Here is a 24084-nt window from a genome sequence, read left to right as displayed (position 1 = left end):
TTTAAGATCCAATCGAACGGGAATTCGGAATATGAATTATTTTTGGACGCTTTCCAGGTAATGACCAAATATAAAGTGGATGATTATTTTAAGAGGTTTGTGCTGGGGCAAATTGCTAATCTTGGATAATGTACACAAATCTTTTTGTTTTAAACGTTTCAAAAAATCACAAATAAATAAAAATAAATTCTTGCGAATGAAACTTGATATTGAACAAAAAAAAACTAAAAACTGGAAATGTCAAAGGTTGTGGTAAATATGCAGTTTTTATTCAAACAAGTTTTAATTCGTTTAAGCAGCGATGACAAAAATAATAGTAGTACCTAATAATTTCGACAACCACAGTGGGAACCTGCAGTGTTCATGTTGGAATTTAGAAAAAATGTGTGCAAGGGTTTAAAAAACGTCTTATTGATATATGTAGTCTGATTTTAAAAGTTGTGCACATATTTTAACCTGAGGTAGTACATACGTGTTAAAAGACGACAAAATAACCCAACTTGCCTTATACAAATGTTAATAGAGAGATATTGCATTCAAACTTTATTTAAGTAATACGTTAATAAATGCATGCGCTATAAAATAACGCTACGCTTTAACAGCATAGTGATTTAAAGTTATTGCAATTTATCAAGGCGTTAACCTTATTAAAAGACATTGCCAAGTTGATAATTGTGTCAAAAATGGACGAAATATTAGAAGCTGCAATTTAGGTCGTGCAAATGACGATGATATTGAAGAAGCAGTTCATCACTTTATTTCAACTTATTTCGGTCAAATTGCACTGTAATTTTTTGAATAGTCAAACTGCTGACACATGAGAAATGTCAAAAATAACGTTAACGTCTTGCGGTATACGTTCGCAATTTACGTAAAGCGCAATCGTTATTGCCGTCTACGTGCTAAAAATTGACACGTAGATGTCAAAATAACGTCTTTATAAATACTGCTAACCGTTATATGACACTGCAATATCTATCTCTCTAATGTTTACGAGAGAATCAACAGAATCAGTTTGTTTCGGAACCTCTGAAAAAATTCAAATTTGGCGGGCAGTTTTGACGTACGACCAACCAAAATGTCAAGTTTTTCTATTTTCTGTCATTCGAGATTATGTTTGATTTTTATTTTTTATTATTCAGAAAACAACAAAAGCTAAACAACAAAGTACGTAAAAAGACTGTAATACTGAGTAAAAGCAAAAAATGAAACATCAAAGAAGTTGCTCAAAATTCCTGCCATCGTTTGCAATGCAACCTTCAACACCACGTGCACATGTCTCTGTTTTAACGAATTTCCTGAACAGCGTTTTGAACTGGTAGCGAAATTACAACTCCCAGGTGATTTGCAAAACGCCGCTGATTTTCAATTTCGTGAAGAATTTCTTCTTCTACAACTAAAATTCGATTTCTCGTTGGTGGCCAAGATCGCTTATTGCTGTGTAATGTTTACAATACAAAGGTTCGTGCATTGGGAAGAATTCTTTGAGGAAACATTTCACCGTAGATTTGCCGTGTTAGCTCTGAATGGCCACGGGCTTCGCCATAGAGCAAAACTATATCGGTTTTATCCAGGTGGTGAAAGACATTTGTGATTTAAATTAAGGTTGAGATTGCGGTTCTTGTCCAAGTGTCTTAATTTTGAATTAAATGACAACACAAAAGGTTCCTATATTTTTTTTTTGACCCATTTTTTCATCAAATTTAGTAGCTCCCAAACTTTTTTTGAAAGACTTTTATTTCCTTTTTTTCGAAAAATATCAACATTTGTATCAGGCATTGTGGGCTCAATCGTTACCTATTGTGGCGAAAATATCTGCACAACTTTCAAAGTCACCCTGTACATAATCATTTCTTGATATATAAAATTCATCCGTTAACTAATTTTCGACCTGTTTTTTTTTTTTTTTTTTAAATCTGGAAAAGTGCTCCGAATGCTTGCAGCGTTTCCACGTTGAATGGCAAGGGAAATCCTCTCAAAAAGGAATTTCTTGATTTTGAATCGCCTGATTCCGCGATAAGTGGGTTTCCGATGACATTAATGAAATCAAATGAATTCGACAAAATGTATTTTTTAGCAAACAAATCGTACAATACTTTTAAACATTGATAAGTAAGATATTTTTTGTTCCAATGTGATTGTTTTGCAGTTGGAGCAACAATTTTTTTTGTATTATATGTTCGTTTAAATCTAGGTGTAACAAACATGTGTCCAAATTGCCACATTTTAGATTCGTAAAAGTACGTCGTGATTTAAATTCGTAAGGTTTGCGTCTTGTGAATTTTGAGATGATTTTTGGTAATTTGCAATACGTATCACGCATTTTAAAAAACACCAAAAGCAATTACTGACGAAGCATTGTGTTTTTGTTTATTCCAATCCATTTTTTTTTTGCAAAATTTATTTTTTGTTAATTTTACTTTAATAAATATGTAATCATTTTAAGTTCTAACTACTAATTATTAATTGGCAGCAGAATGTAATGTATTTTTCTCATAATTAATGAAATTAAGCATAGGTATGACGAAATTTATCTTTACATAAAATGTTATTATAAGATCTGCTCAACTCAGTCAAAGGTACAAGTAGTAAGTAGTAGATGAAGAATAAAATAAAGAATAAAAAAAATGAACGTATCAAAAGTAGAAAAAACTTTGCTCTGCTCTGCTGGCCCATACGTGCTTATTTATTACTTTTTTTGCCTTTGGAATGTTTGTGCAAGTATTAATGGAGATAATTACGAGTGAAAACATTTTCAGGTTTATGTAAACAATGAAATCGTTACGACCATAGGCGACGGCGGCAGCTTCGGCGAACTGGCTCTCATCTACGGCACACCGAGAGCCGCCACCGTGAAAGCCAAGACCGACGTAAAACTGTGGGGAATAGACAGGGACTCGTACAGGCGAATCTTGATGGGTTCCACAATACGTAAGCGGAAAATGTACGAAGAGTTCCTGTCGAGGGTGTCGATACTCGAGAACCTCGACAAGTGGGAGCGTCTCACCGTGGCCGACGCCCTGGAACCGGTCAGTTTCGAAGACGGCGAGACGATCGTGAGACAAGGCGAACCCGGGGACGATTTCTACATCATCGTGGAGGGCACGGCGAGCGTGAAGCAGAACAGGGCGGAAGGAGAAGAACCGACGGAGGTGGGCAGATTGGGACCAAGCGATTACTTCGGAGAGATTGCTCTGCTGTTGGACAGGCCACGAGCCGCCACTGTCGTCGCTTGTGGTCCTCTAAAATGCGTCAAACTAGATAGAGCAAGGTAATTAATTACGTGATGCTTTTTCAAATTTGCTCTGTGACGTCAGAGTCGCAGCCCGTGGTTCGACTGGTGTGGAATTTTTATTCTATTAATATTTCATTGTGAAATTTCGATTTGTCGGGTGTCGCAGAAATCAATCATGGGGTAGTGTCACAGTGGCGCGTTATTTATTATGCCCCATTTAATAGTTATTTGTAGTAATTAATGTAGCCTAGATGTTGCCAGTTTGATTTTTAACCAACGAAAAATGTCTATTTCAGGTTCGAAAGGGTCCTCGGGTTGTGTGCGGACATTTTGAAGAGGAACATAACACAATACAACAGCTTCGTGTCACTTTCAGTTTAATTATTAACTTATTTATACCCGTCGTGAGTCACAGGGGAGAGAATAGAAAAATGCAATATTTTTAATATATTTTATTTTAACATTTAATTACACCTGTTTTTAAGTGTCGAAAAAATGTACGGGACAAATTGAAGTTTGAGCTTACTTTTCAACGAAATACACCATTTTCTAAGTACGTATTTACAGGAAAAATTGATAGTTTAATTTGTTTTTAATAGCCAAATGCCCGTTCTTGAGTATCATAAAAATGAGTAATATTTATCTTCGTGTTTTTTTTTCAACTGCCTGTATAGAACAAATTGATATTTTAATGAAAATACGCCCTTTTTTAAGTATCATTTAAAATATGATGAAATCAGCTCAGAACCGAAGGCGAAATCAGTCATATTTTTTTATCATTTTTTCAACAGCGTATCCAATGTTATGGAACAACGATTTTTACATTGCAGGAATTAAAACAAAATCTCATACGATTTTTAATTATGCAATCAATAATATTAAGAATTCGAGAGTCGAGTTGTAATTAACTTTAATAATGGACAACTAACTTCTTTGCATTATTGCTACATCTACATAATAATGTACGTTTCCACTATTTGCTTGCTTATCTCTAATTTGAGTATAAAATGATTCAAGAAATATAGAAATTAGTTATTTAAGTTTCATCAAATTATCTACAAGTGAGAAAAGTGTGGTGTGAATATGTTTATGCATTTAGTATTAGTACAATATACAACATTTAACAGTACCAAACAAGATAAAGTGACTTTACATTTAATATAATGCATACAAGTAAATAAATTAATCATAAATGAAATTTTTGTTTTTAAATAACATTTAATATGAGGACGACGCCGAAAAGTTCCGAGTCATCGCTTGCAAAAAAAATATATATCAGTACAAAAGAACTTGGGGCACCTACAAAAACATAGAACGCAAAATTTCAGAAAAATGTCAGACATACAGTAAGCTTCTTTCGGGGACACCTTTAAAATGATAATTGTTAGTACATTTTTCATATCTAATAGCTCTGGTGACTTCTAAAAATACCATCTTGACGGCATTTTATGATAGGTGAAGGAGTTCTGTATCCACAGCCGGTTGGAAGTGTGTTTCAATATCGTGATTTGTGATGAAAACAGCAAGTCTTCCAGTCCAGGTCGATCGGGAAAAATTATTATTCCCCGTTTATATGCAATTGTTTGGACAGCGTCTTCGAATTCCCCTTCACCAGGCATTTTCAGATCGATTGAAATGTTTTCGAACCAATACATTTTCGTTAACTACTTCTTTGACTTCCAGTCCATCGTATCTCATGATGAAAAACAGTAGTGTTTTTACACCAACTTAATAAAAACATCTTTTAAATAAGGAAGTATAGTTGCCGGTCATGATGATTTATGGCATCTCATATCCAATTTCTTTCCAAGAAGTTCTGACATTAATGTTTTATTAAACAATATTCAACACATGTTAACTTCAAATGAAGATTTAAATATATTCCCTTGTACATTTTATTTTAACATAGTTATCATATCTAGAGGTGCTGGTAGTAGTGTAAGAATTTTAAATATAGCAGAAAACTCAATAACAAAGAAGTATTAACACAAATAAAAAATAACGTCAAATTATGTTGTTGGATTAACTTATATAAATACCTGTAATACTCGGCAAGGAATATGAAGACAATGAAATAAAGAATATAATGAAGAGTATTTTACTTTAGATGACATTGCACATATTGAAAAAGTATTAAAATATAACGATATATTTTTATAAAAAAGGAAATAACAAAATAGTACGATAGTTTTCCTTGGTTTCTCATATTATTGCAATAAATGTGATAAACCTTATCAAAATAAAGACACCGTTCTAAAAGTGATAAAATAATATGTCTTACTATATGTAGAAAATAAACACGGTGAAAATTCTATAAATCAGATGATATATTATGACTAATGCAACGAATATTGTTACAATCAAGAATGTTTAAAAAATGTGTGAAAAGGCTTACAAATGCTTAATTGTAATAAGATAGTTCTAAGAGGCGGTAAAATGGTTGAAGAAGATAAGAAAATGTAATAAAATTGTCAAAAAGGGTAGTAAAGGCATAGAGATGTGGTTGAGAAATATGGTATAAATTGTAAAAGGTGGCATATGTGTTTGAGGAAACCCAAAATCTGGTGAAAACATTGTTGGCTGTAAAAACTGTAAATATTTTCAACAGTAGAAAATGAAAAACACATTGCAAGAACTCTAGTTGTCGTAATCATGTTTTAGAATTGCGTAAGCAAAATAGAAAAAAAAAACAGTCCAGAGCTGAAGGTGAAGTTACCTCGTAAGGATCTAAAAAAAACATGTATCAAATCATCAACAAGAATCAAGAATGAACACTTGACTATCAAAAGCAGGTTAAATTATTAATTTTTCCTAAAAATGGTATATTTTGTTGAAAAGTAGGATAAAACTTGAATTTGTCCTATAAATGTTTACGATACACGGGTATTTTGGTTAAAATATCAATTTGTCCTATATAGGCCTACATAGTAGTTAAAAAAACAAACTAAATTAATTAACAAATTCCAAACACCGACCTGCGAAGCTTTTTGTGCAGACGCTCAATCAAGATACAGGGATTAAACTAAACCGAACTGTTGATTACCTGTAATGTTGATTTTTTCGCATTTTAGAAAAACACAAGAACTGATTGACATAATCTAGTTGTCAGTATTGACTGGTTGCGGTATAGATTTACGGTGTACAGTAATCGCCTCCGTGACTCACTTAACAAATTTTCTATGTTATGTATCTATGAAACAACTCAGCCAAATTTGAAGTCTTCGTTATGAGCTTAATTTCCTTCACATAGACTTGTAGTATATTTATTTCGTAGAGCTTTATATTTTGAATGAGATTCTTTCTTAATAAATTAGGCGTTACTTCTAAATGAAATTATTATCATTGTGTTGTTGCAAAATTACCAGTAATTAATCGAAAGATTTTTTTCCAGGATTTGAAATGGTTGTTACTGAATTTTGTTATTATGTATTTAATATTTTTAAGGTTTAAGAGGGTGCAGAACAGTCCAATTGGAAACGGTCACTAACAAGTTAACAAACGTCAGCTAAACTAATAGAACTTTGAATAATTAGCAGCATAGGACTGTGGATGAGAAATGTAACACTTGAACCTTAAAAAATACCGCCTACATTTAATTTAAATTTTGTTTTCAATAAATGTCAAACTGGTTGTTTATTTCAGAGAAAAAATAAATGCAGAAGAAATTGACCAATAGCTTTAACACTAGGTATAATTTCTTGATTACAAAACCATTTGGTTTGGAAATGTCCTGTCGAGTACAACTTATTTATATCAAGAAACCAGAGAAATTTTGTTTCATTTGTTGCGTTAAACATTATATTGAAGAAACTGTTTCAGAAATTATATGTTGAACTGTTAACCTATTTTTCTTATTTATAATAATAAATGAAAAAACAAAGAACGATTTCAGATTATTATCTTCCCGCACACCTAAAATAACTTAGTGTAACGGCAGATTTTCGCCTGACGGTTTGAACACATTAAATAAAAAAACAATGGGGCTTGAATTGGTGTAGGTGGTGAAAGTGTATTTGCAATTTAAATGGTGAAGTTACGGTGGTCTTTGTTTAATAAATTTCAATTAAAAACCTATTGTTAAAGGCTCGTTAAACACGTACAACACAGGTTTTGTATACAATGTGAAAAAGAATTGACCGGTAGGTATTTTTTAAATATTCATTTTTAACTCGAAGTTGTATAATAATCGGGGTAATTAACAGGATCGTACACAAGAAAATTATTTGCATGCTGGGTTCACGGAAAATCTACTCATTGTTTTTAAACAGCCGAGCAACAAGCTATTGTTTTTATTTCGGCTACAATAATATTTGGCAATTGATAACAAAATGTTTGGATGAATTTGTACATTTGGCCGACGACAATTACCACTATACAACGGTAAAAGGAGAACTTTCAACTCAAAATTGCAACTTTAAAATTACCGTTTACTAAGTAGAAAACTTTCCTAAGGCAAAATTACTGATTCTTTCAAAACAAATTAACGAATTAAAAAAATTGATTTATCTCTATAGGCTCCAGTGGCTTCGTGAAGGGACATTAGGTGGGGATGTGCCGTTCAACCGTTCTGTGGTTCGACCAAGTCCATTTAGTAAATAAGAGTTGTTGGTTGTTGCTATTGGTTGGATATTTGGACCGCGCAAGTTTCCCCCACCAAATGTCCCTTCAACCGCTAACAGAACTCTAACCACAGGTACTGTTTACCGATTTGAGATTTAAGATCTTTTTGTGGACTCGATGCTTTAATGAGAGACTTGATTTTTTTGTGAGAATTCTAAATAAAGGGTGTTTTTTTAAATTTGGCGTCGAAGTAAGCGTTGGAGAGTCGATTGAGATCGCACCACTCGTGTAAAAGGGTAAGATTTAAACAGCTGATCCGTGATCCGTAACCTGTATAGTGGGTTCACAACCGACAGTTCAACGCCTACTTCGACGCCAAATTTAAAAAAACACCGTTATACGGGGTCATTATAAATTATTGTGTCATCGCAGTAGGCGTTGGTGACGTAGTTGAATGTGCCGCAAGTTTTATAACATGAGTGAGACTACCATCGCCGATAGGTAGAGGGTGCTGGCGGTAGTGTGAGGCACAGACTAAAGATATATATTGGGTATGAGGTGTAAATTTGTCTAACGTTGTGAAGCTAGCGGCACATCCCAAATTTGTGTGGGTTGTCAGCGCCAACTACGATGCATTGGGACAATCATTTATAATGACCCTGTACTTATGCCTGTACTACGTGACAAAGAAAGGTAAACACCCAGTACTTATAGTTTTATTTCAATAAATTTTTGCGGGCAAATGTGTTTTGGGAAATGATTAAATTTACAGCCATATCTATGCAGTATTCTGCCTTTTGTGCTGCTGGTTCAGTTATTGCAAGCGTAAAGAAATTTTGTCTACATTGAAAAAATTTACTTTTGAATTTTAGAAAACTTGTTGAAAAATGTTTTTGTAAGGAGAGAAATGCCGCGAGTGCGTAGACTTGGTCACATGCCTCAGCTTAGTGACTCTGAAAGAGGCCGGATTGTAGGCTTACGAAAAGCAGGTTTGTCAGTTAGAGAAATTGCCAGAAGAACTGGCAGATTTGTTCGCACCATTTTAAGATATCATCAGGCATGGACTCAAGGAGGCCGTGAACACAGAGCTAGGGGCACCGGACGTCGCAGGATGACAACAGAAAATCAAGATCAATGAAGGGGTGTTTACCTTTCTTTGTCACATAGTATACATACTATTTATTCATAAATTTAATCTAAAAAAATTCGTAAAGTTGTATTGAAGAATCAAAAAAACAAAGAGTGTTTTTTTACATATAATACGTAGAACGTAAATAAACAGTATGCAACACACTTTGCACTCTTTGCACACCTTCGGCTTGCGGCTTCCGAGACAACATTCAATGAACGTATTTATGCAACATTTCTTTTGTATTTCCGAATGCCACAATGTGATTTTTACCTTTATTTTATACTTTGCAAATATGCATACCTCAAATAATTTCCTCGAAAAAATTGCAAACTGCATATCTTGGAAAAGGTTTCTAAAGGATGACCGATGAATGAATTAATTCACAGAATCGTCGTCTGCGCTGATATAACAAGTCGTGCCAATCAATGTGAAATGGCCACCAGAGGCACTTGGATCGCGAATGAATGGAAACTGTAATACCTAGGGAGGATTGGTGTGTCTAGGAAGGGTTCAAAACTCGAATAAATCAATATAAAATTATAAATGTCAACATTATCAACCGTCGATCCATCAGAGATCCGTCATTGATTGTCAAAATTAGTGTATTATATTTCTTCTGACTGTTCTCCTCTTAACCGTTGATTAGGTGGTAGTAAAAATCGTTAAAAATAAATAAATAAAATCTGCGACTTCAAAAGTGTTTAATAAAAATGAGGTAAAGTAATAATAAGGTACTTAGTACAATGTCAATGACTTTTTTTTTTTTTTTTTTAGTAAAACTCTCAATTTTGTTGAATGTTTTACGACCATTCTGTCGTCTGTGGTGAACATTTTTCAGCAGACAGTTTTCTGTCCACAACTAAAGTAGGTACATATATAAACTAGGCAAAAATGAATAGGGAATTTTACCTTTTTCGAATTTTTTATAAATACAGTTTAAAATTTGTAATGAAATGTGTTAGAAATATATTAATATACACATTAAATGTAATGTTTCAAGTACCTGTAACATTTTAAATGTATCTTGTGTTTAAGAATACGTACGTGAGAGGTTTGGGGCAATAATTTTGCTTTCCAAGAAAAAATGTGGAATTCCCTATTCATTTTTGCCTAGTTTATAACTATATTTAACATACCTATTAGATATAATCTTACCATCTTGTATAATACACTTTATATATATTTTATATAGTTTATCCAGTGAGAGATTGGTTGTACCAACTAGCATAAATTATTTATTTATTTCTTTACCTTCAAACAGTAACATTTTTTGCCCTGAAATTATGCTCAAATTAATTATTCTAGTGCATTTTTTACTGTGATTACAAGTCTATAATTTAAAATCTCCCAATCTCTCACTGGATGGAGTATAATAACATTTTTAGCACACAAATTATGAAGTTGATGATGTTTCTAACAATTTAACTTATCATGAAAATTTAGACGAGGAATATCAAAATTTTTGTGATGTGGGTACTCAAACTAACATGACGTCTTCAGAAATAAAAGATCTCTAAAAGCAATGTTTGGCACAAAAATGCAAACGTTTACAAATTTGTTCCAATTGCTTGAAAGAAGAACTAAAAATTAAAAAAGATAAATAATTGTGAAAGCTAAAAATGGAAATGTAGCATGAAACAAACTGTAACAGATGCCAACAACATGAATCTGCAGGCAATATTAATATTAGATCAAATTAAAAATTATAATAAAAAAAATCCAAGATGGTCAGAAATGACTATTCATCAGTGCATTGCATGGTGATTTTGTTCTCCAAAGGGTTACGAGTTTCCCAGGAACTCACTATTTAAACTATCTTGCAAAACAACATTGAAAAAATATTTTGGCATTGGAAATGAAGACTTAATTCAAAATCGTCTTGTATGAGAACTTAAAAATTTGAATGCCATGGAAAAAGTGTGTTTTTGGTAGTTGATGATATGGCAACCAATGAATCCGTCTATTATTCAAAAGCAGAACATCATATATTTGGATTAGAGACAGTCACTAGTAAATCATCTAATAAAATTGGAAGTAAACCAGTCATTGCAAATCAACCTCTTTGTTATGTAATTCTTGAACTTTCAACAAAGTACGTTATATAGTATTTTTACCCCTAATAGAAATCACACCAACAAAGAAACAAATCTTAAAGCACTCCACCCGATAATTTATGGTAGGGTGTTAAATAAACTCAGACAAAAATTGGTCGCACCCAACGAGCAACAATGACCGATTTCTTACCTGTAAGTGTAAGTGGTTTGTAAACTGTTTCTTTGTTGGTATGATTTATGATTGTAGTCAATATTTCTAATAGGGGTAAAACTACCATACCAGCAAGTTATTACTTCCACACACAACTAAATAGTAAAGGGTTGTATAAATTAACATTTGATGTTTTAAATTTACTAGCTAATTGTGGATTTAAAGTTATAAGAATCGTACGAGATTAGTTTGGGAACGAGAAATTGGAATTTTAGCTTCTTCATTTGCAGTTGGTTTAGGGTAGGTTGTAAAGATTATAATAATGAAGATTTACGACTATGAGCACTTCAATCCAGGAGGGACAAACAATCTGCATTTTGCCGATATTCCGCATTCCGTTTGAATAACTGTCAGGTAGACTAGACTAGCACGTCGGTAGGCAAAAACTTACCACTATCGCAAATCGTCATTATTATAATCTTTACAACCCACCCTAAACCAATTGCAAATGAAGAAGCTAAAATTCCAATTTCTCGTTCCCAAACTTGTAACCATAAAAATCACGTTGCCCTGTTCAAGCATCTCGGAAATGGAATGCTTCAGAACGTTATTGCTCATCCTTATAATCCTGGACTTAAATTCTTTATGAGTTTTGATTATTGTCATGCACTTCAAAATGGTAGAAATTTATTTTTGGATCATAATATGGCTTCATCAGATGGAATTATTACAGCAAATTATCTAAAAGAACTCTTAGGAATTCAAGAAAAATTAATAATTAAACCAGTTCGATATTTAACGAAAAAACATATTTATCCATCTAATGTAGAAAAAATTAAAGTACATTTAGCAGTTCAAATATTTTCACCGCCAGTTATAGCAGCGGCCGGGAAAAATGGGAATCTGATTTCTGATTGTTCTGCAACGGTTAAATATATGGAAAATATGTATAAGTTCTTTCAAATTCATGATGTTAGCAATAAAGCACAACATATTCATCAAAGGGATGCTAATACTGCTCCATATACCAACACTGAAAATGTACCTACGTCTTCTTTGGTTAAATGAAGAATTTCCACATTACATAAATGATGTTCCGTCCACTTCAGCTGAAGCAGGTATACAAGGCTTAACAAAAGAAACTGCTGAAGCATTAATTTTTACTGCGAAGAACACGTATTTAGGTATGTATCAAATGTTTAATTAGTGCCCTTAATTTTTTATGTTTTGACAAAAAATTTCAGTTCCGACGCTGTAGAATTGGTGTTTCAAATGTTCGACTTCGCGGTGATTCAAATGATCTCGCAGATTGTAGAGCAGCTGAACATGCACTTCGACCGATTTTGAAAAGCGGTTTGATAAAATGCGTAAGCAACAGTAATATAATGTCTAACACAGAATATCCTAGTAATGCAAAATTGGCAATACCTCGAAATTCAAATAACAATGATGAAATTGTTATTATTTTGAACGATATAGTTATTGAAAAACTTGAAAGATTATCTATATTTGTACGTGATGGTTTTGAAGTTAATAATTTTCGAATGGAATCGAGCTACAACTTTTTTCTGTGGTTATCTTATTATGAAAGTTGTAGAATCTGTGAACAGTTGTGAATTGTGCTTATTTATCGACGTTATGGAACACCTCGACTGAAAAAACAAGCCCTTTGCTAGAATTAATTTATAATGAAGACCGAGGAAAATTGAACTATCCCAACGAACGATTTGCAGGCCTAATAAAATTTCTGGTGGCCATTATGATAGAAATCCTTCCCAATCTTCCAAAAGAAAATGTTGATTTTATTTTAAAAAACGTTTTGACTTCATATTTGCTTCATAATCCTATATTTCAATGTAGTGTTCATTATGGTATAGTTTGCGATACATACTTATAATAATGAAAAAATTAATTCCCCCTGTATTGAGAATTTTTTGCAATTTACTCAAAATATAAAAAAAATAATACTAAAAAAAGAAAACTATTAAAATTAAATTGATTGTTAATTAATGGTATTTTTTTTTATAGGCAACAAAGAAGGCCCCTTACTGTGGCGCATTATAGGTACAAATAACTCCTCCAATTAAATATGCGACGGGACTGGTAAGAGACGTTTTGTTAACATTTGTTTTCAAAAATGTAAATCACAATTTCAGTACTTTTCTACTTAATGGTTTGGAATGTAAATTACATGAAGAAGTAAAATCTGTCCGTGATTTACAGAAGCTTGTAATTAGGGGTTTAACCAATTTTTCAATAATTGTCTCAGCTGTCAATTCTCTGTGTATTTCACATGTAAAATATAACCGCACGTTATCTATTAATAGTGAACGTACAATTTTTAAAGGATTTCCTTCAGGTGGAAGACATGGTAGTATTTCATTGACAATGTTGCTTATACTATGGACTAATGCAACAAAAGAACGTTTTGGATATTTCAAAGCTCCTCTGTCTCGCAGGTGTATTAATCCAAGTAAAGGGGTGCAACTACTGGTGGTGGTAAACTGTTCTGAGCAACTACAATCAATGCGTTCCTCTAATGTTTTTATAATATAACCTGCCATCATAGCTACTGAAGCAGAAATAATACCAAATCCTACATGGTAACTTTCACACCTCAGTTCAGCTATGCTATCGTTAATGGAATCTGGCAGGTCAAATTGCAAGTCTTCTTCAGGTATTACAACAGTCATTGTAGGTGTTGGAGGTATGATCACAGTACTAATAGAAGTTATGTCTACCGAAACATTAGCTGAGGGTGCAGACTTTATTATTCCTGACTTAAGAATATTTTGAATTGCATAATGGGCGGCATTTGCATCTGTAGCATCATGAGAACCTCCACGCATCCTAATGTTGCTGAACATGGATTCAATTGCATCAGAGTTAAAAGCACGCGTCAAGACAAAGTAGAAATTTGTTTCTGTCAGTAAGTATTTGATACAAGCACTGGTACTGTGTGATGTAAAAATCAGTGCATGTGCAGTTTCTTTAGTCAAGCCTTTCATTTTTTTCTTTGCAGAGGTATTTTGGATATCTTCTATATATTTTGGGAACGTTTCCGATAGCCATGTTAACCTTTCATCAGTCATGTCTGTGTAAGGCGCACACTGAGGGTCTAATTGTTTGAAATGCTGAACCCGATCACTTACATCATGAACTTTAAAGAATTGATTCATATTTTCTATGTATTCTATTGTTGCATGTGCCTCGGAAAAATCAAAGGAGGAATTATTGTAAGCTGCTAAATATTTGAGAGCTGCAATAATGGCCGGTGAAAATATTTGAACGGCACGCAAAACGTTCATTTTTTCAAATGTATTTGGAAATAAATGTTTTTTCGTTAAAAATGGAATTGGTTTAATCAAGCAAGATTTTTGAATAGTGTGTAACTGTTGGAGATACTCGGCTTGAATGATACCTTTGCTTGAAGCCATTTTGTGGTCCAAAAATATATTTCTGGCGTTTTTTATGACATGGCAGTAATCAAAGCTCAAGAATAATGGCATTTGGGGTTCTACTGGATGTTGAATTCTAGTTTTAAGCTCTCCACTACCAAGAGATTTAAACAGGGCGACGTTTGATTTGTGATTGTCTGAAACCAATCTTAAAACTTTGAACCCAAGTCTGTGTACTAATTTTAAAATATCCAGAGTTATTTGGTGAAATCGTTCAGAAGACAGCGTTTTATGGAAAAAATATCCAACAGGAATCGTGTACTTCGTGGATAAGCCGTGAATAACAAAACACAAGAGTTTGTTCGCCAACACTGGCCGTTTTCCCATTGGATTGTTTGTTGGGATACTAGGTAATCCATAAAACTTGTCTTCTGAACGATTATACTCCAGTTTTTCTTTAATTGCCATATCATCGACTACCAGTGAACATACTCTTTCGATATCTTTTAAATTATTAGCTTCGGCCAATAATCGACTTTGAATTAAATCGTGAGTTCCTTTTATGCCGGACATATATCTCCTTAGGGTAGTCTTTGACGGTGCTTTTATTATATGCGATCTTCTGCCAAATTCGTATCCTTTCGGTGATGCGTAACGCCAAGCAATACACTGGCGTATTGTTGATTCTGTCCATTTTGGTCGTTTTTGTGCATAATTATATACCTGGTCTAAAATAAATATAGCTAATGAATTTGAATTTTCAGCATCAGCTTCTAATTTGGTAACACAACTTTGTGCTTTCGTTTGTTTCTCTACGTCAGTTTGTAATCGCTGTTTTTCTTTTAGTGTGCTCTCATATATGTCGTGTAATCGAAGATATTTTTCATTGGCTCGCTTTAACTGTATCTTTAAATTTACGATTTCATCTAACAGTAAAATCTTATCGTTACATAAATGATCGCTAACATTAGGAAAGGAAGCATGCATATTGGGAATACACACATTAATCATACTATTTTCAGGTGGATCAGCGGTAAATCTCCAAGGACTTGAAAATTCTAGTATGGGAACTACTTTGGGAGCTTCACAAGGTTCATGTTTGGTCAGGTCAAATGGAGATGGTGATGGGGATGCTCTATTATCACTAGTCTGGGGAGGAGTCTTCTTATGATTCTTAGGACTTGAAAATTCTAGTTTGGGAACTACTTCGGGAGCTTCACAAGGTTCATGTTTGGTCAGCAAATCAGATGGAGATGGTGATGAAAATATTCTATCATCACTAGTCTGGGGAGGAGTCTTCTTATGATGGGAAAGGATTTTCACAAGGAATTTATTGGATGGCTCATTCCCATTCAAAAATAAAGTGGGAATGGCATCTTGCTTAATTTTTTTTCTGTTGTGGTAAAAACAACTTGGGGTAAAATGTTTACCACAAACCAATAAATTATTTGCAATATTGGAGCCTATGAAATGTATTATTTACTTAATGATCAAAAATAAAAATTAAAAAATTTACCATTCACATTAAATATTTTTTTACACCACAACCTCTTAATAATGGGATTAGTAGGGAATGCATGCATGGTTACTTTACACGTCCTTTCGCAGTTGGGAACGCAACAGTGTTTGTAATTTACAGACATTTTTCAAAATTTGTGTTCGCTAGAAACGGTTACAGATTTGAATTTTGACAGTTTGAGTAAATTTTTCTTTCTGTAATTTCTGTAATACTATTACAGTTTCCCATAACGCGCGAGGTGGTGACATCTACCGATATTTTGCCTTTTTTCCGGTCGCAGCGTTTTGAGCGATTGGCACGACTTGTTATTACGATCAGCGCAGACGACGCACAGAATTAATTGTTCCTTTTGCCACCGAACTCCACCGAGTGAATCCGAACAGCATCGAACACCCAACAAAAATCACATAAATGTCATTTGTCTACTGTCAACGTTTTTAGTGCTTGTGATCAAAAATAATGGACTTGCTTGTTCACGGTGCATTAATTTATATTTGTAATCGCAACTAGGTGTAGAATATTTGTACTCTTCTTGTACTTTTCCCATAATTTATTTACAGATTAATTTCTACTCAATAAGAAGCAACCGGATTCCTTTTATTTTATTGGTGAGTTCAATGCAACTTTACAAAATGGCCACTGGTTGTTGTAACGGGATTTCAATCACAAATTAAGATTATTTTACTGTTTTGATTTGCACAAGTGCGCTCCATCTGAAAATGTTCCCGTATTTAATCATTCACATTAATCGATGATTCATTGATTTAAGACTTTAATTTCTTCCTAAACTGAACAAGGGTTAATTTTTAATTTATTGATGAGTCTGTGACTGTTTCTATTAAATCAGTCTAGCTAGCACATTGATTTATGTAATTAATTTAAGAAACAATCCAAATTGCCATTTGTTAAATCCAGTAGTCTTAAGTTCATTTGAATTGCCTATAGAGTACAAGAATTTCTCACTGGATTACTGTAATCCTATAAAACAGGTTACATATTCCTTAATAGGAACCAGAGTAAACCATTCAAGGCTATGTAATACTTTTAAATTTTGACAGACATTTCACTTTTTAAATTGCATAGTTTTGATAATGAGTACACAATTATAACGGCTGCACTGATTGCTGTAGAGTGTAGATGATCCTTGATATTTGAAATTAACGTTATTACATTGTCATTGTTAAAATTCTTATCTTTTGTATTTTTCAATAACAATAACAATTATTGTTCTATTAATTCATTTATAATTTTTGAAATAGTTATCCATAGTATGTAAACTCGGTACAGGTTGCAAAGACACACTTGTCATTTGCAACAGCACTTTTATGGCATTAGTCATTTGAAATTACTTTAAAACTGTACTTATATGGAAAATATTCAACCCAAACTATGATTTTCTGGTCCCTTTGTGCTTTTATTTGGTTCAGAAATCTGAAAAAAACGCTGTTGCAAATGACAAGTGTGTCTTTGCAACCTGTACCGAGTTTACTTGGAAAAAAATATTAAAATATGGTCTATGGTGCAAGTGACAGTTTTGTGTAGATTTCAGGATGGAGGAGAAAACAGCAGTATCGACTGCTCCTGCGTCGACAGCAGGGGCAGTTGGAAGCGATGTTCAGACAACTCAACAACAGCAGCAACAACAATCACAATGGACGAGTTGCTATCCAATGTATAATTACGACATGACGGGTACCACTTACTACCCGTTTTACGTGATGAATAGTTATCCTGCGTATCAAACGGCGATTTACCACCAGGTGCAACAACAAATGATGGAAAACAAGTCAGAAAACAGTAACAAGTTCGTGCCACCTCTTCCTCCAGGGCCTTCATTACCAAACATCAACAGTTCCCCACACATCTCAAAACCACCTCTCCTAAATACCCCCAAACAGATGAACTCCTTTAGGTTCAATCTCCCCGGCAAACGGCCAAACGGCAACTTGCAACAAAACAACTCTTTGACCAGCGGTGCGGCGAAGAAAAAACGCAAACGTAACCGCAACAACCAGTTGAATAATTTACAGAACCAAAACAACAGTTTCGCATTGCCCCCTCTACCGCCCCCCGAGCAAAACATCCCCAAGCCGGCACCGCCACCGGAAACGATGCCTCCCTCACCCCCGTTACCGCCACTTCCAGACACTAGCAAGCCGCCGCCACCGCCACAAACACCAGAAAAACCAGCAGTGCCGGTCGCGTCCAACAATCCCACCGACGAATGGCCCCCCAGTCTCAAAGATTACGTCAACCGTTGTTACGCCAAGTGCAAAACGAACATTGACAAGAATCAAGTGGAGATCATTTTGAAGGGGAAAATCACTCACGCGTACCAGATAGGACAGCTTCACACCAAAGATTGGAGCAAAGAACCGCTGCCAAATATACACAGTGAAAGACCGTCTCTGGTCCCGAAAACTGTCCCGGGACAGCTGGCCCAATTCCAGAATGCTCCGAAGAAAGGATTGTCGCCTGCGATGGGTGCGCGGCTGGGCGCTAGAGCGTCCACGCTGCGAGGTACCAGCAGGTCGTCTTCTAGGTCTAGGTCCAGGTCTCCGGCGCGAAAGAAGTCAAGGTCGCGCTCCAGAAGCCCACGGCGCCATCGATCTTCAAGGTAATGTTTCTTTGAAGAGATAAATTTTTTATTCCGCTTAAAAGAAACTGCATGATTTGAATTAAATGCGGTTATTATAACTCTCGATATACGTAGATTTTGTGGGGCACGTCAAAATTTTCATGTAGGATAAACAAAATACTGCAAGAACCATAATATAATATGGTGTATTAAACTTTTTTTTTATTGCAGTAGCAGCTCCAGTGTCAGCAGCGAGGAGGAATTCAAACCTTTGGTGAAATCGAACAAGAACAACAAAATGAAGAATAAACTGGCCAACAGATTGGGCCCAACCAAGAACAAATTTACTAACAAACAGATGAAGAAACAGAAAATGAAAGAGAAGAAAGCTCATCTTTTGTCGACGTTCGGTTCAGAACTCGAGGAAAATTCCGAGTTGTTGCTGCAACGAGCGGCACGATTCAACAACGTTACAAAACACAAAGAAGTTAACGGGTTGACAACAAATAGCAAGAATATTTTCATGAGTGATAAGTATGAGGACAGTATCACAGACTTTGACTGGACAGGATTTCACATAGTGGGCACGTGTCAAGACTTGGAAAAGTCCTTCCTTCGACTGACTAAAGCCCCAGAAGCATGTGAAGTACGTCCAGTTGAAGTTCTCAAATTGTCATTGCAGAACGTCAAGAATAGATGGAAACAGAAACCCGACTATTACTATACATGTGATCAGCTCAAGTCTATCAGACAGGATCTTACAGTGAGTATATTTTTTTCAATTTGTAGATACAAAACTAATCAAATCCAGATTACAATTTGTATTCATTAAATGTCGTGATGTGTCGTACTATTTATTAATTTTTGTTTTAATTCCAGGTTCAAGGCGTAAGAAACGATTTTACAGTGGAGGTTTACGAAACTCACGCTAGAATTGCTTTAGAAAAGGGTGATCATGAAGAGTTCAACCAGTGTCAGACGCAACTCAAGATGTTGTACGCTGATGTGGGCGGCGGAAACAAGAACGAGTTCACCGGATACAGGATACTCTACTATATTTTTACAAAAAATACTCTTGGTAAGTGCGATTTTGAAAAGTAAATTGGAGTCGTTTGCTTATAACGTTTTTAATTGCAGATATAATGACGATAATGAAGAGTCTCTCTAAAGAAGAAAAGTGTAACGAGTGTATTAATTTCGCGTTAAAATTACGGTCGGCGTGGTTTTTGGGAAATTTTCACAGGTTTTTTCAGCTGTACCTTCGGGCACCTTTGATGGCGGGGTTCTTGGTCGATTGGTTTATTGAACGCGAGCGAAAACAGTATTTAAAGTGTATCATCAAAAGGTAGGTATAATTCCGTTATTCAGTAACAGTATTTTGCAAGGCGTTTCAACAGCACTTTGGGATAAACTAATGGAAACTTTGTACAAGGTACCATGATTTTCAAGAGGTCATTTAAAAATATTTATATCGTTAAAACTAAATGGAATAAAAGCGTAAAACGTTCATTAACAATCAAATCTGCGCTGTTGGGCGAAAATCAGGTACCACCGGATGTTGCTGGACCTGCTTTTTATTTATTTTTTATTTCTCTATGTTTTCCACTTGTTGCTCAAAAGAGGTTTAACACATGTAAAATTTAGTTTCTCGCTTTGACTAATGTTTGAGATTCATGTTGTTTCTTGTTTGATATTCAAAGCACTTGCATGATTTTTGACAGTTTAAAGAAAGAAAAAGTTCATTCGCTTAACCTCGAGTTGTGTGCTTTACGACGAACGTTCGTCGGTCGGTGAAAAAGTGCAACAAAACAAATAATGAAACCTTGTGCTCATTACAGTCTTATAAAATGGATATTGCTCAACACTCTTGGTAAAACATTAACCAAAAAAATATTTTAAAAAGGCAGTTTGAATTACATTGTTTAATTTCAAGTGAAACTTTTGTTATATCGCTTGAAGATAAGCAATTTAGAAAGTATTAGTTTATCCTAAAATTTGAAACCTCCATTGCAGATGCTGTCGTTGCAGCGACAAGGAATTAAAACTGTTTATAAATTATTTTTTTAACACCTTGAATGTTCTTAAAGGAATATTTATTTATTTTTGCTTTCTGTGTCTGAAAACATTTTGCCTGCTTCAGTGAATTTAGTTGCTTTAGATGTTCATTTAGAAAATGTCAAGTTTTAAATGCCCAAACAAAATTTATTTTTTGTCAAAATCTTTTACAGACACGCCGAAATACGGTTGCGTAACAATTGTAGACGCATAAAAGAACGTCTCTTAAATTTACTTAGTTCAGTGGACGACGAGAAGTAAATATTGTTTGAGTGGATCAAAAAATTAGTATGTTCAAATACTAATCCACGTTAATTTGTTTAAATTATTACTGAATTGCTGCTGGGATTTTTATCACTTCACCGATTATTGAAAATATACTTAAAAATCGAATTGACCGTCACAGTTTAGTTTTCAAACATTTTTAGGCTTGCAAAATCCAATTTCTAAAGTCAGTGTGTACTCAAAAATTTAAGACGCTTTAAGGGTTGTAGGTATACAAAATTGAATTTTATATGTATTGTTGAAAGTGTTTTAGTGATTCCCTGAAACGTGTTTTTAATTTTCCTTATTTTTTTGTGCAATTATGGAATCACTTTTTCACTAAAATCGACACTGTTTCTAAATTGTGTAATCTAACAAATTTTTTTTGTTTAGCTATCGTCAAAGCATATCAGTGAACTTTATCCAACAAGAGTTGGCATTCCCGGCGCTGGAGGAGACTTTAAAATTTCTTGAACCATTCAATTTGACCTTCACGGATGTTACCAAGAGTCATGTCGATTGTAAAACTAGCATGGCCTCGCTTCCAAATATATGAAATTGTCCGATTATTCCTTGTTAAGGGTGTGGTTGATCTTCATCTTGCCTTCTTGACGCAGACAAGTTCGTTCGTGCCACATTGTCCTCTCGATTTCCGATGTTCTACGAAATAAGTCACAAAAGGTTGTCCAAGTCTTCATATTAATTCAGATACAAGTTGTCTGCGACCAGTTTTTCTCATTTGTTACAATTACAAACGAACGTTAACTGGAGTTCCATTGTTTAAGTCTTCTACAGTGGTTGCCATTTCTGCGGCGTGAGTGTGCAACGGTGGTTCCTTGAAGATACGATGGTTTCCAAGAAAAACAAATACGAACATATTATGTACATAATGTATATAATCATTTTTAGATAATATTAAAACCGCTTAACAATTTACGTGTTGGTTATTTTTGATCGTCTACTTCGTGTGGGTTGCAAGAACGAATTTAACGTTGCAAATAGTTTATTTCATGTTTAAAAATACAAAAATTACGAAAAATTCAATTCCACCAGAAGCTGACTGAAAAGCTCTTGTCTAGAGCTGTCACGTGATGCCACCATTTTGGTGGGATGTACAACATTTCTCCTGGCTCCAGTATGCACTTGTACGCGTTCGCTTTTGCAAAATTGGGATACTTTTCTGCGTCTGGTTTAAAAGGATCCACCTGCGCAGTATTTGATAGCAAGTTGCTTTCATGGGGGTACAGATATGAGCTGTCACTTGGGGCATACAATATTAGTTGCTTCGTACCGAAAACCTAAAAAGGAACGAATAAGTACACAAAGTTTACAACTCTGGGTTAAATTATTCACACCTGAACTAGAACGTTATTTTTTGGGTCATGGTGCAAAGGTGAGACCGTGTTTGCAGGTCCAAACCACGCGTTGACATCCGGTTCGCCGTCTTCGTCCATATCGCTCAGGCTGCAGTACTCTGGGACATAAATGTCTTCCCGCAACTCTGGAATCTATACTTTAATATTAAAAAAAATTAAAGAACTTAACAAATTTGAACCTGGTTAAACAAATTATGTTGCGCCAAGTACCCTATACTGTCAGATTCTCCAAGGAAGTAGTTTTTTATAAAATCTTTGAGCGTCATTAGCTTTTGACGCCAGTTCTCGTCAGCATAGTGGGAGCCAATTTCTACTGGTACAGTACGATCGCCAGCAATTTTTAATAAATAAGTTACATCAGGCCATTTTGTGAGTGCAGGCCAATGAGATACGCAGTCTGAAAATGTTATCATATTGAATATGAACATCTTGTTGGAATTTGCACATACCTTGCAGTTTTAGGGGTACCTTTTTACTAAAGTATTTATTGTTAAATGTCTCTAGTGAGGGGCAACTGAGAGTGTCAACTGTGACGCCCTTTAAATTTTCAAAATTATCGAAATATTGGCTTCTACTTTTGACCTTCATGGTTGTTTCAATTTTTTGGGTACTTTCGCAGTTGGGCGTGTTGTTTAATTGTTTTGACAAAAAAGTGGCACAGTTTGTTAATACATCTGAATTATTTTCTAAAGGGGCACCCAATAAAATTCCCATATCTAAAGTTTTTAGGCACTCCTCTATAATGCAGTGTGTACAGGTCATTGTAGTTTTCAAAATAATTATTGTCTTGGCGAAACTCGCAGCAGTGAACGCTTTCCTAACTTTTAAAGGCACTTCACTCCAGTGGCCTGTATTCAACTCGTCATATAAATAATCCAAGACACTTTCAATTTCAAATACTCGGCTAGTTTTCTCGTTTAAGTTATTACACGTATTCCAGCAAACCTGGAAAGTTTTATTAACACACTCATTAATACCTTTTACAGAATCGCGCAATTCATCCTCATCTTCCACAAACGATAATAAATTATTAATTAAGCTGTTGTGTTCCATACTGTCCAAAAAACACAATAATACAGGCACTTTTAAAACTTCATATTTCGCTTATTGGGGCAATTAGTTTTAGTAGTACTGTATTTTATGTTATAACTTATAAGGTTAGAAAATATAACTGAGAAGAGTGACAAGTGACAGATTGTGCACGCGTGCACAATTTGTGATTCACAGAGTTGGTAACATTGATGTTGGTCAGGAGGTGGCATCAGGAACAAACCTTGGCATCAGGACTATGACCGTATATGCCGTTCACGATTGTTTTAAACACGCAGGAGGCCATGATATTTTTTTGTTAGATTGGCGTCAGGTCCTGTCATATGACGTTTCGTTATTAAATATTCGTCTTGTTGTCAATTCCCTAATTGATTTAATGTAATTCAATTATAACCTAAAATAGATTTATTATGCCAAATCACAACATTGCCAACTAAAATGTCAGATTTTCATAGACAGTCCGAATTTGAAATAATCGTGAACGGATAATATGACCAAACTTGTACCGAGTCACCGAGCAGAGATAACGTACACCGAGTGACTATAGGCCGTGCCAAACCCAAATAACCACCACCTGTTGAATTATGTTGGTGAAAACAAAATTACACTAAGTGTATAATGGCAATTGTGATATTACTAGGGTGCTAGACCAATCAAATCTAAGTGTACAACGTTGCCGGTTGATTTTTTGGGTAGAATGCAGTGTTGGTGG

The 24084-nt window shown here is 34.6% G+C and overlaps 3 protein-coding genes and 1 long non-coding RNA gene across 18 annotated transcripts in view; 3 read left to right on the top strand and 1 right to left on the bottom strand.

Annotated features, from left to right (window-relative positions):
• Positions 1 to 7121, top strand: part of Pka-R1 (protein kinase, cAMP-dependent, regulatory subunit type 1) — a 38567-nt gene extending 31446 nt beyond the window's left edge. For all 6 annotated transcript variants that reach the window (XM_069050130.1, XM_069050145.1, XM_069050169.1 and 3 more), the window contains exons 3-4: positions 2760 to 3271; positions 3532 to 7121. In XM_069050130.1, the coding sequence (XP_068906231.1) occupies positions 2760 to 3271; positions 3532 to 3616 (597 nt within the window). In that variant the 3' untranslated portion in view covers positions 3617 to 7121. The remainder of the gene's footprint in view (positions 1 to 2759; positions 3272 to 3531) is intronic.
• Positions 7122 to 9310: 2189 nt separating this feature from the next.
• Positions 9311 to 16052, top strand: LOC138141359 (uncharacterized). Of its 8 annotated transcripts, none has more exons than XR_011163115.1 (9): positions 9311 to 9642; positions 9702 to 9791; positions 12007 to 12316; positions 12377 to 12499; positions 13161 to 13235; positions 13289 to 13440; positions 13492 to 13782; positions 13831 to 14061; positions 14155 to 16052. It is a non-coding gene; the product is annotated as an uncharacterized lncRNA (long non-coding RNA). The 8 variants fall into 8 exon arrangements; XR_011163116.1 differs by having other exon boundaries at positions 13492 to 14061; positions 14155 to 14940; positions 15553 to 16052; XR_011163113.1 differs by having other exon boundaries at positions 12137 to 12316; positions 13492 to 14061.
• Positions 16053 to 16444: 392 nt separating this feature from the next.
• LOC138141354 (leukocyte receptor cluster member 8) lies at positions 16445 to 21882 on the top strand. 2 transcript variants are annotated; one of them, XM_069062073.1, is made up of 6 exons: positions 16445 to 16657; positions 17592 to 18666; positions 18862 to 19390; positions 19507 to 19705; positions 19765 to 19972; positions 21340 to 21882. In XM_069062073.1, exons 2-6 carry the CDS (start codon positions 17600 to 17602, stop codon positions 21500 to 21502), a joined length of 2166 nt encoding a protein of 721 aa, XP_068918174.1. In that variant the 5' UTR covers positions 16445 to 16657; positions 17592 to 17599; the 3' UTR covers positions 21503 to 21882. The 2 variants fall into 2 exon arrangements, with proteins under 2 accessions (XP_068918174.1, XP_068918173.1); XM_069062072.1 differs by having other exon boundaries at positions 18859 to 19390.
• On the bottom strand, positions 20521 to 23610 carry LOC138141355 (bifunctional peptidase and arginyl-hydroxylase JMJD5-like). 2 transcript variants are annotated; one of them, XM_069062074.1, is made up of 4 exons: positions 22772 to 23610; positions 22502 to 22719; positions 22302 to 22454; positions 20521 to 22244 (listed from the first exon to the last, which is right to left on the bottom strand). In XM_069062074.1, exons 1-4 carry the CDS (start codon positions 23373 to 23375, stop codon positions 21987 to 21989), a joined length of 1233 nt encoding a protein of 410 aa, XP_068918175.1. In that variant the 5' UTR covers positions 23376 to 23610; the 3' UTR covers positions 20521 to 21986. The 2 variants fall into 2 exon arrangements, with proteins under 2 accessions (XP_068918175.1, XP_068918176.1); XM_069062075.1 differs by lacking the exon at positions 22502 to 22719 and having other exon boundaries at positions 22302 to 22447; positions 23300 to 23608.
• Positions 23611 to 24084: the final 474 nt, after the last annotated feature.

This window comes from Tenebrio molitor, chromosome 1 (assembly GCF_963966145.1).
Source record: "Tenebrio molitor chromosome 1, icTenMoli1.1, whole genome shotgun sequence".
NCBI classification, from domain to species: Eukaryota; Metazoa; Arthropoda; class Insecta; order Coleoptera; family Tenebrionidae; genus Tenebrio; species Tenebrio molitor.
This window is presented reverse-complemented; position numbering and strand designations above follow the sequence as displayed.

Excerpts from the sequence above, each read along its gene's own strand:
- LOC138141355 (XM_069062074.1), bottom strand. The coding sequence starts at position 23,375 with ATGGAACACAACAGCTTAATTAATAATTTATTATCGTTTGTGGAAGAT. Across the intron at positions 22,455-22,501 it reads AACATAATTTGTTTAACCAG|ATTCCAGAGTTGCGGGAAGA; the intron begins GTTCAAATTTGT and ends ATTAAAGTATAG. Across the intron at positions 22,245-22,301 it reads AAAATAACGTTCTAGTTCAG|GTTTTCGGTACGAAGCAACT; the intron begins GTGTGAATAATT and ends GTTCCTTTTTAG.
- LOC138141354 (XM_069062072.1), top strand. The coding sequence starts at position 17,600 with ATGGAGGAGAAAACAGCAGTATCGACTGCTCCTGCGTCGACAGCAGGG. Across the intron at positions 19,391-19,506 it reads CTATCAGACAGGATCTTACA|GTTCAAGGCGTAAGAAACGA; the intron begins GTGAGTATATTT and ends TTTTAATTCCAG. Across the intron at positions 19,706-19,764 it reads TTTTACAAAAAATACTCTTG|ATATAATGACGATAATGAAG; the intron begins GTAAGTGCGATT and ends TTTTAATTGCAG.